This window comes from Hoplias malabaricus, chromosome 5 (assembly GCF_029633855.1).
Source record: "Hoplias malabaricus isolate fHopMal1 chromosome 5, fHopMal1.hap1, whole genome shotgun sequence".
NCBI lineage: Eukaryota > Metazoa > Chordata > Actinopteri > Characiformes > Erythrinidae > Hoplias > Hoplias malabaricus.
In genome coordinates, this window is record NC_089804.1 from 40,038,786 (window position 1) to 40,051,694 (window position 12,909).

General features: G+C 42.1%; 2 protein-coding genes across 2 annotated transcripts; one reads left to right on the forward strand and one right to left on the reverse strand.

Moving 5' to 3' along the window:
- Positions 1-3,758, reverse strand: si:dkey-33m11.8 (trypsin-3). The gene is made up of 5 exons (XM_066671211.1): positions 3,707-3,758; positions 2,796-2,946; positions 2,106-2,247; positions 1,688-1,939; positions 1-159 (listed from the first exon to the last, which is right to left on the reverse strand). Exons 1-5 carry the CDS (start codon positions 3,756-3,758, stop codon positions 1-3), a joined length of 756 nt encoding a protein of 251 aa, XP_066527308.1.
- Positions 3,759-5,991: 2,233 nt separating this feature from the next.
- LOC136697317 (trypsin-like) lies at positions 5,992-12,125 on the forward strand. Its single transcript, XM_066672352.1, has 5 exons — positions 5,992-6,049; positions 6,954-7,113; positions 8,879-9,020; positions 10,223-10,489; positions 11,955-12,125. The coding sequence occupies exons 1-5, from the start codon at positions 5,992-5,994 to the stop codon at positions 12,123-12,125; spliced, it is 798 nt and encodes a 265-aa protein (XP_066528449.1).
- The last annotated feature ends 784 nt before the right edge of the window (positions 12,126-12,909 follow it).

Genomic DNA, 12,909 nt, shown 5'->3' on the forward strand with positions numbered 1-12,909 from the left:
CTAGTTAGTAGTGCCGTCGCTCATGATCCAGTTGATCCAGCGGATGTAGTTGCTGACCTTGGTGTAGACGCCAGGAAAATAAGGGTTCGCACAGCCAATGCCCCAGGACACGATACCTCCAAAATATCCCTCACAAATCAGAGGACCACCCGAATCACCCTGCCATCCAAAAGAGGGAAATGTCACAGTGACTATCACTCGACCGGCTGACGCTGAAAACATGTTTCATGTTAAAGTACACATGTAGTTAGTTTACGTTTGTTCGTTAAAGAATAAAATATTGTCCAGACACAAATATAAACAAGATCACAGACACAGCAATGAACAAAAGTAATGTTGGTGTATACCAGAGGCGATTGCTCTAAGACTGCAAGGGAAGCTCAGCTTCCCCTAAAATGTCAAAAAATAAGTGATCAAATATATACTGTTGTGTGTATATGTCATTGAATAAATATGCACTACAACATGCTCAACTTTTGTTCAGAATCAGCTTCTTATCACTGGTAAAGACGTGGCTTTCCTCTCAATCATTCCCCCAGCTTCACAGTGCTTTAAAGAGTGTGGACACTGAGCGTCCACAGAGTTCAATAGTGAAGCAGCGAAGTGCAGCGAAATGAGACAAGTCATTGGATAAATGCTGGGCTTTGTCCCACCCATCCGATGCTCAGTGTCTCTGGGGGTCTATGGGGCAGTGGGCTGGCCTCGGCTGGCCCGGACGCTCAGCTTCTGCATTATGATTGGATGATCTGTCTGAGGCTGAATCCCTTTTTGATTGACAGCGAAATGAGCGAATCAGCAATCCTTTGGTGTAAAGATCCATGGGAGCATTACATTTTCATTCTGTTCTGAGTTGAACCGGAGACTTTCTTAATCCTCTTAGCGGCATTTTCTTTGTTAAAAACGACTAGCGACAAATCAAGCTTCTATTTCTGGTGGTTTTTTTGTAGCTGATTTGTTTGGAGACTGACTTCTATCACTCTTTCTGACTTCTATCCCAGTTTCTGTCCAGCGGGTGCTGCTGAGCCCCTCCACCGTCACAAAGCACTCACAGGCGGACACACTTCACATGGGCCAAGGCCGTTTAAGCAGCCTAGCTCTGCTGGCCATTGAGAGGACACTAGTCAAGTCCCTGGAAAAGACGCCTTGTTGGTACGACAGGGTCACAGATCATTTTCTTGAAAAGGAACGGAGGGTAGAATTTACGTATAAATAAACCGACACATTTTATGATGTAGGCAGAAATTGAGCTTCCCCTCCTTGAAAGACCAGCATCCGCCACTGATGTATACCCACCTCCATCAAGGCATTAGCATAAACTGTAAGTTAGCATTTAAGTATGTTTACTTGAGTTATTCCTGAGTTATTCCAGGGGTGAAACATTACTAGCTTGTCATTGATATTGGATTGGTACTAAATATCGACTAATAGCCTTGGCCAGCGTTTCCTAACTTGGTTCCTGAGGTACCCCCAGAAGACACAGGAGGATACCCACTGTTAGAAAAGCTGTTGCCGTGGTGGTACCATTTGCTGTCACCGAGTTGGAACCCTCAAAATCAATAATGCACCTGTACTGTACCTTTTTTTCTGAGAGTGCACAATGTCACTTATGTAAACTGTACTTTAAAGCCCTCGGGCCAAACAGAAACACTCCTTATAAATTCAACATAAGTAGGCATGTCTACGTCACCTGGCAGGAGTCTTTTCCTCCGAGCGGAGAGCCAGCACACACCATGTTTTCAGAGATCCTGTTGTAGTAATAGTACTGGCAGTTGGGGATAAGCTGGACGTCCACAGCACGGAGGACAGGGGACAGATAGTAGCTGTAGACTTGTGTAACCCCCCAGCCACTGACTACACATGACATCCTCCCCTGCAGAGGAATGTCTGGACTCAACAGGACAGGCTGGACGTAGACGTTAAGATCTGCCGGTTGCTCCAACTGAACACAAGAATAAGCCAAGCTTTCATTTAAGTCATCACTTCATTCATCAGCACTTCATTTAAGTTAAGAGCTGAGACATGTATATTCTTTGTTTGAATAAATGCCTTGCTGTAGTTCTATTCTCAGCTCGGGTAGGAATTAAGGAAAGGCCAGCTTTGCTTACTTTCAAGAGCATGATGTCATTATCAAACGTCCGGTAGGTGAAGAGGTAATAGACAAGTGCTCTGGAGACATTAAACACCTGCTCCACACCTTCTTTCTTAGACAGATCATGCTCAGCCAACACCACTTTGATTAGATAGTTTCTGTGGAGCAAAGAGCTTCATTTTAAGTCATGTGCTTCCCTGAGGTTTTACCTTTCTATGAACTTAATAAGAAGTCAGACGTCTGGGAATAAATTTACAATAATCATTAAGACATTTCCACCAGAATAATCGTGCTGAATAAAATGTGTTTCCAAGACCAATATAAATGTCTGCACATAATTACATAGAACACAATAATTTACAGAGAACAAGGGCAGAGGATTTCCACCTATCAGCTATTTTTTAGATGTTGGGTTCTACTTATCTGAGGCTAGTTAAATGGCGCCCTACTCCCAAGTACACTACATAGGTCCTACTCTCTAGTGCACTACATGACACTATGATTTCTACACGTCAATAGTGTGGCTTTGAATGCACATGGTTCTCTATTAGACATATAGAGAACTATCTGTGAGTAGAATCTGTTATTTCATGACCTGTACCACATTCACCCTGTTTTGTATAAATATCACGGTGGTAAATGGGAAGGAATTAACATATAGCGATTAGCAGCAATAACAAGTATGAGACATGAGTGCAGTACTCACGGTTTCCAGCAGTGGGCAGCAGACACCACCCACTGGGGGCTGATCAGCGTTCCTCCGCAGTAGTGGTTATTGTTGTACTGTATTGAAGCCTGATATTTTATAGAATAAGGCTCAACCTCCTGTCCCCCGATTATTCTCTGCTGCACAGAACCTGAGCAATTAAAAACACTGCTGTTTGGTAAACTACGTTTTTTATGTTTTGTATGAGACAAGGCCTCGTAATTTATGGGTTATACAACACATATAAACAAAGGCAAATCAATGTGCTTTACATAAATGAAAGAATATAAGGACAAAGGGATCAATTTAACCACATTTAACTCCTAATAAACGTTTGATATAATTTATGTATGGCATGTTTTACTAAATATTCAGTTACTTTTCCTAATGGAATTGGAAAAGCTGGGTAAACAGAAAATTAATATGGTGTTTGGCTTTCCATGTTCTGAACAGGTTTCGGTAGGCATCAGTTTTATGTGATATGCTTGAAAGAGGTGAAACTTCCCAGTAAACAAGGTCAATGGACGTCCAAAATCCCTCTTAATATGTTTGTTATCAAGTGACCAATCGATAACGTCAGTGGACGTCCAAAACGCGTTTTATACAAGTAATTTAATTCGGGACCAATTAATAACGTCAATGGACGTCCAAAATACATCTAATAGTCGTCTTTTCAATGTCTGTGTTTGGACGTATTTTCAACCTTAAGAGAACGTTGGTTATACGGCAGTCATTACGTCATTTCAACGTTGAATCAACGGCTAATTGTTTACTGGGTTGGTCAAATACGTATTTTCTAGAATAGAAAAACTTTATAATTGGTTCTAAATATCATTTGCAATGATTCCATTGGTGTTATAAGTCATAGAAACTTTGTGCCTTGATTGAAAGCGGTAGCTGTGCAGATTTACCTTGAAAAATGGAGATTAGGAGAAGCAGTACATGTTCAAAACGTTTCTTCATGTTTAAAATACCTGAAAGAAAGATTTAACCATTTAGAAATATATAAGCAAATCAAGCAGTTCATATATCAAAAGTCAACTATACATAGCCATGAAAAATTATAATGTTTCAGAAGAAGAAGTTGAATCTGAAGATCCTATAAAATAGGGGTCACTGACTGGGTCTGCACTCTTATAAACAAAGGCTCAAAAGACACTGGGTTGTTTTAGAAACCTTATTTACAGGTGTGTTCTTAAAAAAAGGTTCTACTGAAATGTATTTTAGGGAACCCAAAATGATTTTTATGGCATTGCTCCCGTGAACCCTTTAACAACACTTTTACAATAAGGGTATATCTATCAAACTTACTCCTGCTCAGTTGTTTTTTCAAAAGCAATTACTAGATAACAATATGAGAATTAACATAAGAGTACTCACTGTGGCAAATGCAGCTCAGGTCAGGAATAACAGGAGTGCTCCAGCATCAGTGACCCTGGGAAATCTCCTCTTTGCGTTTTATAATGTAATCACATCGGTCCCTCGGGTGTGACGGCTTGTTTGTGTGCATTGTTTCTTCAGCTCAGATAGGGACAATAGCGAGGAGATACTCGGCACTTCCCAGAACATTTCAAAGGCGGTGGTGGACTCATTTCTTTCTTTACAATATTCCTGAAGGCTTCCTTTTAAGTTTACAAAGATACTGGTGGCACGGTGGTGCAGCAGGTAGGTGTCGCAGTCACACAGCTCCAGGGACCTGGAGGTTGTGGATTCTAGTGTCGCTCCAGGTGACTGTCTGTGAGTAGTGTGGTGTGTTCTCCCTGTGTCTGCGTGGGTTTCCTCTGGGTGACTGTCTGTGAGGAGTGTATTGTGTTCTCCCTGTGTCTGCGTGGGTTTCCTCCGGGTGACTGTCTTTGAGGAGTGTGGTGTGTTCTCCCTGTGTCTGCGTGGGTTTCCTCTGGGTGACTGTCTGAGTAGTTTGGTGTGTTCTCCCTGTGTCCGCGTGGGTTTCCTCCAGGCGACTGTCTGTGAGGAGTTTGGTGTGTTCTCCCTGTGTCTGCGTGGATTTCCTCCGGGTGACTGTCTGTGAGGAGTGTGGTGTGTTCTCCCTGTGTCTGCGTGGGTTTCCTCTGGGTGACTGTCTGAGTAGTTTGGTGTGTTCTCCCTGTGTCCGCGTGGGTTTCCTCCAGGCGACTGTCTGTGAGGAGTTTGGTGTGTTCTCCCTGTGTCTGCGTGGATTTCCTCCGGGTGACTGTCTGTGAGGAGTGTGGTGTGTTCTCCCTGTGTTCATTTCAGCAATACCAATCCAAAGGAATTGAAATTTGTCACATATGTCTGACCAGAGTTTGTACATTAGGCTTGTTCTCACTGCATTAGCAGCTAATAATTTCTTTACACCCAAGTCTCTGTGGTTATCCCATGCTGGCTGACCTTTCTAAGGGGTGCTTTAAACTATGTATGCTTTATTTCCTTTTGTTCAGTGTTCTCCCTGGGGCAGATAGCTACACCAGTACAGGGTGTTTTTTACAGGACAAATGTCCAACAACAGAAGTGACAAAATGTTTGAACACATGTGGCACTTCAACAAAATTAAGAAGCTTTGCTTGGGTCTTCTTTATACCATAGTAGACACCCACTGTGGATACAAACAGTTAGTTACAGAACAGCAGGCTCTGGAATAGCTAAAAACAGCTTAAAGTCACCATGCACAATACCAAGCGTCTGTTAGAGATGTATAAAGCCCCCTGTTCAAAATTACACTGAGAGGGATATTATCCCCAACCTAACCCTAGTAGGTAATCATTCATAAAGCCCTCATTACAAAGACATGAACTAATCTACAGAGACATGAAAAATGTAATGGTCAGATGAGGTCATTTCATCACATGTAAAGAAGATGGTACCTAATAATCTGGCATCTCAGTGTATAAATTAGACAGTGATATCCACAAAACTGTCCCTCTGTCGTGTGTGCGCTGAAAGGTATCTGATAGACTAGTCTTTTGGTTGGATATAAAGTTAAATTTGCCCTTCGAGTCTGACAAAGCAGCCATTCTTGTTTCAGGGTCAAACAGGAGAGAGCAGCTACAAGTTTCTACCTCTGTGAATCATGAATTGTTGCTTGTCTGATATTCTGATGGTGGAAACTGGATTCAGAAACTTGAGGCCATTGCGGATCTCTTGGAGATGGAGAAGGATTCAGCAAACATCTAGGCAGCAAACTCTACTGCCTCATACGCTTTTATCCATCCTCAGAATGGCCTGGTTTCGGGTCTGCACCCTGCTGCTTTTGAAGCTTTTGGCACCACCTGACTGTAAGTGATTTTGTACTTTCTCTCTCAAAAACAGATCCACTTCTAGCAAAAAGTATGGAATCACTACATGTGAAGGGTATTGGAGGCTTTTTAAAATTCCTGGCCATTTCTAGTGTCCAATCCAATTCTAGTGAATGCTGATTATATACGTTTTAGAGGCACATTATTAACAATGAAATAATGTAGAAATATTGTGGAATTCCTCGTTTTGTCAGGGCACATGAACACAACATGCTTCTGAAACTAATTACATAATCAGAGCCCTCTCTGAGGGAAACGGATCCATATATAATTCACGGAACTTTACAAAACAATTCTGTTATTGACAGTAACTGGAACACTTCAGATCAATACGCTTTGGTTAAAAATAATATAACGCTGCACACATTTATGTGATGTTCCTTTCTCCTCTACGCTGTGAACCTTATCTTTTTATCGGCACAATGTGACACTACAGTGATCAGCAGGAGAGTTCAGCTCATTGTGGTGCAGCATTGTCAGCAGGGCTCGTATTTGTTTGGAGCGTCTCTGGAAGTTTTACCACACATTTGACCTGTATAGCGTTTCTCAGACTGACCTATGTGTGCCAAGGGACACTGCAATGATTTGAGTTCCCACAGAGACGGACCATGTTTACTCTTTTGTTGTCATGTTTTGTTTACAGCCTTTTTGGTCTCAATGTTTCTCCATAGTCTCTGACTTTTATTTGTCTACACAGAGTTTAATGAATGCATTGTTGCACTGTGTTAATGATGTTTTTGTGCAATATATATTTTTAAATATAACACCTTCCACTACCACTATTTTCAGTTAAAATTCAAGTTTAAATTATTGGCAAATCATTGCATTTTGTCATGTTTATATTAATTAAGATTCTTTAATATTCTTTTTATTTTTTAACCAGGTCAAGATGTTGTTCACGCTCGTGTAGTTGGTGGCTACACCCCTTCACCAAACCCGGTTAAATACATAGTATCACTACAAAGCTCAAAGGGTCAGCATTTCTGCGGAGGGTCTCTGGTGCATAAATACTGGGTGCTCACCGCAGCACACTGTAATATGGGGTGAGTTCTCCATTTATGCTTATATACAGAGCACATTGCACCAGTTTGTTCTGGCTGTTTGTATGAATAACAGCACTTACAACAGAGAAGCTACTGGAAGCAGAAGCCAGAAAACCCTGGACACAGATACACCACAAGGAGAGTCACCTTGATTTGTCATTACTGAGTTTCACACTAATGCTTATCTACTGTTATAAACACTGTTCTGCACATTAAACACAGGTCCTCTGTGTTTCTGAAGGAATCCTGGTTCTTCAACAAAACACACTGGTGGTGGTACGTTCTAGGAAAAAAGACAGATATTGTTTGTGAATGTGAAAACATTAGGCAACTCAGTACCTGTTTGGTAGTGCAACATTTTATGTATATCATAAATACACATAAGGTTCAATACAGGGAATCCAATAATAGAAGAGCTCATTTACGTTTCTTGACTAAATCATTTTTAAGAGATGGGAAAATCAAAGACATGAAAGGTGTAGGACACATTTGGTGGAGACATGTTTATGAGATGCTTCAGGTTTTTGATTTATAACTGTGTTAATCACTGTACACTGGACTGTATTTTACATTACATTACATGTGAAATGTACAGGGGTTGGACAATGAAACTGAAACACCTGGTTTTAGACCACAATAATTTATTAGTGTGGTGAAGGGCCTCCTTTTGCGGCCAATACAGCGTCAGTTCGTCTTGGGAATGACATATACAAGTCCTGCACAGTGGTCAGAGGGATTTTAAGCCATTCTTCTTGCAGGATAGTGTCCAGGTCTCTACATGATGCTGGTGGAGGAAAACGTTCCCTGACTCGCTCCTCCAAAACACCCCGAAGTGGCTCAATAATATTTAGATCTGGTGACTGTGCAGGCCATGAGAGATGTTCAACTTCACTTTCATGTTCATCAAACCAATCTTTCACCAGTCTTGCTGTGTGTATTGGTGCATTGTCGTCCTGATACATGGCACTGCCTTCAGGACACAATGTTTGAACCATTGGATGCACATGGTCTTACTGGTGCAATGTGTAGTTAATGAAGATTGGCCACCAGGCTGCTCCAATTTAGCCATGAAACCTCCCACACTACAATGACAGGTGTTTCAGTTTCATTGTCTAACCCCTGTATCTTGTTTCTACGCTAAATACACTTGTGAAAATGTTGGAAAATGTTTGAAACAACTATACTTTTTAGCATTGTAATGCCTTTTTGGTGAATACTTATAAATAACCGTGTGTGGTTCAGTGTCAGAAACCACCCCACAAGTCTATATAAAGTGGACATGTCAGGACATGTAGCACTCCAGTGCAAAGACAAAGCAAAAATAAGAACAGCAAACATGTCTTGGCTGATCAGCATTGACAGTATTCATTTGATTTATCACCAAACTATGGCTTTCCATTTGAAGGGTTAGTTTATCAATAGTTCATGAAATGTGGGATCTATTCTATTAAGTATAAAATGGTCCTGGGATCACTTCTGCTATCCCATTCATCCCCATCTTCAGAAAATGGTTTACAGCATTCTCTCTCATCTTCTTTCTATATATTCACACACGTGACGTCTTACACGTGTATCATAACCAAACAAAAGACATACTGCTCCATTAAGAGAACAGTTTTTACAACTCATTACTCACTTTGCCATAATATTCAACTGTGAGATGCAGAAAGTCTGTGGAATCTGAATTGTCCCAAGCTCAGAGCGTGTTTAATGTGTGACATGACGCTTATTTATTATGTATGAAATGCAGATATCTTCCTCTCAGTGTGGATGAGATGATGATAGTGGCTGGAGACTATGCTCTGGGAGTGTATGAAGGAATGGAGCAGTATTCTAAACCACATGCCCTCATACCTCACCCCCTGTACAACAGGAGCACCAATAATGCAGACATCATGCTCATTAAGGTACAAGACATTAAGCTACGGTGTGTTTGAAGTTCGGTAAAGTGATAGCATCGTTTAATGTTTGAGGAATCATTGTGTCAAAGTAAAATTTCACAGCTACGTGTGTGTTTTCACATGTTCATCCGACAGTTTTTCTAAAGTGAAGACCATGTTTTCCTCTATACGGTAGCAACCACATCAAATCTTTTCGGAAGGCTTTAAAATAGATGTTTGTACATTTCTGTAATTTAATAATGCTCAGCCCCAAGGTGTTGGTTGTTATGATTAATTCAGGATCGCAAAAGCCAATCCATCTCATCTCAGAAAGCATTGAATCGTGCTCAGTCTCTCCAGAGAATGAAGAACCATTGTTCCAAAGGCCAAGAGTGGAGGCTTTTTTACCCCTCAGGTCGATGCTTGACATTGAGCATTGTTGCTAATCACATTGAGGCCCATGACTCGCTGAAAGATCCAATTTCTTAACAGCATACCTCACCAGTTCACTTCCATCAACACTGCACAGACAGCTCAGACATCCATTTATTCATAATGCATCTCCTCCATGGAAACAGATTCAAACGCAGCATCCACCACCTGCAATGTGACCTATCACTTGTTTATTGGTTTAAACTCTTAATCAGGTTGTTACTATAAATGTTTGGGTTAATGTTAGACGCTAATGTATCATGTTTCAGCTTTGTGACCCTACACAACATAGTGAGTATTTAAGGATTTTACACTGCCACCATTGGGTGGCTCGGGTGGGATCCCTAAAGGAGCAATCAGAGAAACGTGAGAAGAGTTAGATTGTTTTGTAGCCTCTGAATAAACCATAGGGTGGAACCCATAATGGGGGTGCCTATGTTTACAATAAGCTCAGTACAGGAACTCTGTACTCGACCTAGGTGCCTTTAAAATGCTTTTTTTTAAGAGAATCATCTGAGAAAATGAATGGTTGTTCCTTTAAGATCTTAGTTCCATCACTGCACCAGGGAGTATATTCTGGTTGTGTATTGGCAGCATGCATGCAAAAATAAAGCAACAGCTTGAGATGTATGTCCAACTGTCAATGTATTACTAAAATCAATACTCCTGCCAAAGTAAATATTACCTTGAATCATAAGCAGAAGGATGAGATGATTAAAGGCCCGAGAAAAACCCAGCTGTCCAGCTCTAATCTTTATGTTTGTGGGTTTGTGTGTGTGTGTGTGTGTTTGCTTTAGCTGCGGGTTCCAATAGTGCTGAACAAGTTCGTGTCTCTGGCTCCTCTGCCGAGACAGAACAAAGGAGTGATGCCAGGCCGAATGTGCAGGGTCTCGGGCTGGGGGTCCACCAGCCACAGCGGCAGTCACATCCCTCCAACACTTCATACAGCCAAACTACCCATCATCTCCACAGCAAAGTGCAACAGTAGTGAGTCCTTCAATGGGAACATCACCTTCAACATGATCTGTGCAGGCTACAGCACTGGAGGCAAGAATGCATGCAAAGTATGTTTGCATCTGACCATTCTTTGTCTTGATTAATGACCTTAAGTAATTTATCAAGAGCATGAAGGAATCACATATTTCTCAAGAAAATTAATTCATTTATTAATTATCTGTAACCTTTATCCAGTTCAGGGTTGCGGTGGGTCCAGAGCCTACCTGGAATCATTGGGCGCAAGGCGGGAATACACCCTGGAGGGGGCGCCAGTCCTTCACAGGGCAACACAGACACACACACACATTCACTCACACCTACGGACACTTTTGAGTCGCCAATCCACCTACCAGTGTGTTTTTGGACTGTGGAAGGAAACTGGAACAGGAGGAAACCCACGCGGACACAGGGAGAACACACCACACTTTTCACATACAGTCACCCAGAGGAAACCCACGCGGATACAGGGAGAACACACCACACTCCTCACAGACAGTCACCCGGAGCGGGAATCAAACCCACAATCTCCAGGCCCCTGGAGCTGTGTAACTGTGACACTACCTGCTGCGCCACCGTGCCGCCTCTCAGGTAGCAGGTAGTGTTGCAGTCACACATCTCCAGGGACCTGGAGGTTGTGGGTTCGATCCCTGCTCCGGGTGACTGTCTGTGAGGAGTGTGGTGTGTTCTCCCTGTGCCTGCGTGGGTTTCTGCCGGGTGACTGTCTCTGAGGAGTGTAGTGTGTTTTCTCTGTGTCTGCGTAGGTTTCCTCTGGGGGACTGTCTGTGAAAAGTGTGGTGTTTTCTCCCTGTGTCTGCGTGGGTTTCCTCCGGGTGACTGTCTGTGAGGAGTGGGGTGTTCTCCCTGTGTCTGCGTGGGTTTCCTCTGGGTACTCCAGTTTCCTCCCACACTCCAAAATCAGGTGGATTGGCGACTCAAAAGTGTCCATAGGTGTGAGTGTGTGAGTGTGTGTATTGCCCTGTGAAGGACTGGCGCCCCCTCCAGGGTGTATTCCCGCCTTGCGCCCAATGATTCCAGGTAGGCTCTGGACCCACCGCAATCCTGAACTGGATAAGGGTTACAGATAATGAATGAATGAATGAATTAATTAATAATTTGTATATATTTTGTTAAATATGATATGATTCTGATATTCAATTAACACATTTCATAATTGCTCAACAGCCTCATTCCTACATTCATTTTTACATGGCTTACCATTCTCAGCTATAGATAATAATGTGTCATATACTATGATATATGATGTCATGAACAGCTAATCATATATGGGTAAGGAGTAAAATTGTGTAATTTGACTGTGCTCTGAATTATTCTTGTGTTTGTGAGTGTGCATGTGGATCACTAAACTATTAACATGTCCAGACAATTCCAGTGATTTATGACCCCTCATTCAGACACAGGGCCACCGTCCACTATCTCCTCCCACTGCTTTCTACGCTGACCTTGATTCTAAAGCTGAAGTATTGGTTGGCTGTTGTATTGGTGTAGTGTTTTTGAAGTGTTTTGCTTTTCCAGGGTGACTCTGGAGGGCCACTGGTATGTGATGAGAGAGTCTATGGCCTGGCCTCCTGGGGAAATGGCTGTGGGGATGCTAAGTTTCCAGGCGTGTACACGGCTGTGTCCAGGTTCCGAAGGTGGATAGACCGGACCATCTACAGTTCTTTCAAACGATGCTACAAATACTGAACTCCAAAAGTCCATTGGGCTCTAAATTTATATAATGTCTTCATACTGTTATTACATTTCTGTGAAAAAAAGAGTTAAAAAATGTATTTAGGGATATGTGGTTGTTATTTGAATCGTAATATCTGGTATACAAGTGCATTAATAAGCATGTTATTTTAAAACTTAGTTCTTACAAATGTGAAAATATTTATTCATTCATTCATTATCTGTAAGCGCTTATCCAGTTCAGGGTCGCGGTGGGTCCAGTGCCTACCTGGAATCATTGGGCGCAAGGTGGGAATACACCCTGGAGGGGGCGCCAGTCCTTCACAGGCAACACACACACATTCACTCACACACTCACACCTACGGACACTTTTGAGTCGCCAACGTGTGTTTTTGGACTGTGGGAGGAAACCGGATCACCCGGAGAAAACCCACACAGACACAGAGAGAACACACCACACTCCTCACAGACAGTCACCCGGAGTGGGAATAGAACCCACAACCTCCAGGCCCCTGGAGCTGTGTGAATGCGAAATTACCTGCTGTACCACCATGTCGCCCTTGAATATATTTATATATAACATTAATATATACAATAATGTGTTTTTAAAAAGTCATAGTGCACACACACACACACACACACATATATATATATAGACTTTTGTTAACTGGTAAAACATGCACCAAAACAACCCTGAGGCTATATATTTATCACATATTTTTTAAACCACATTTTAAAAGCCTAAGGACAGAACTGTTTGCCAAGATCAGTTTTTTGGTGCATGAATGATGTCAGTAT

Coding starts and splice junctions, on each gene's coding strand:
- LOC136697317 (XM_066672352.1), top strand. CDS start 5,992: ATGGCCTGGTTTCGGGTCTGCACCCTGCTGCTTTTGAAGCTTTTGGCA. Junction 6,050..6,953: donor GCTTTTGGCACCACCTGACT/GTAAGTGATTTT, acceptor TTTTTTAACCAG/GTCAAGATGTTGTTCACGCT. Junction 10,490..11,954: donor GAGGCAAGAATGCATGCAAA/GTATGTTTGCAT, acceptor TTGCTTTTCCAG/GGTGACTCTGGAGGGCCACT.
- si:dkey-33m11.8 (XM_066671211.1), bottom strand. CDS start 3,758: ATGAAGAAACGTTTTGAACATGTACTGCTTCTCCTAATCTCCATTTTT. Junction 2,947..3,706: donor CCTAATCTCCATTTTTCAAG/GTAAATCTGCAC, acceptor TTAATTGCTCAG/GTTCTGTGCAGCAGAGAATA. Junction 1,940..2,105: donor ATGACATCATGCTCTTGAAA/GTAAGCAAAGCT, acceptor TCTTGTGTTCAG/TTGGAGCAACCGGCAGATCT.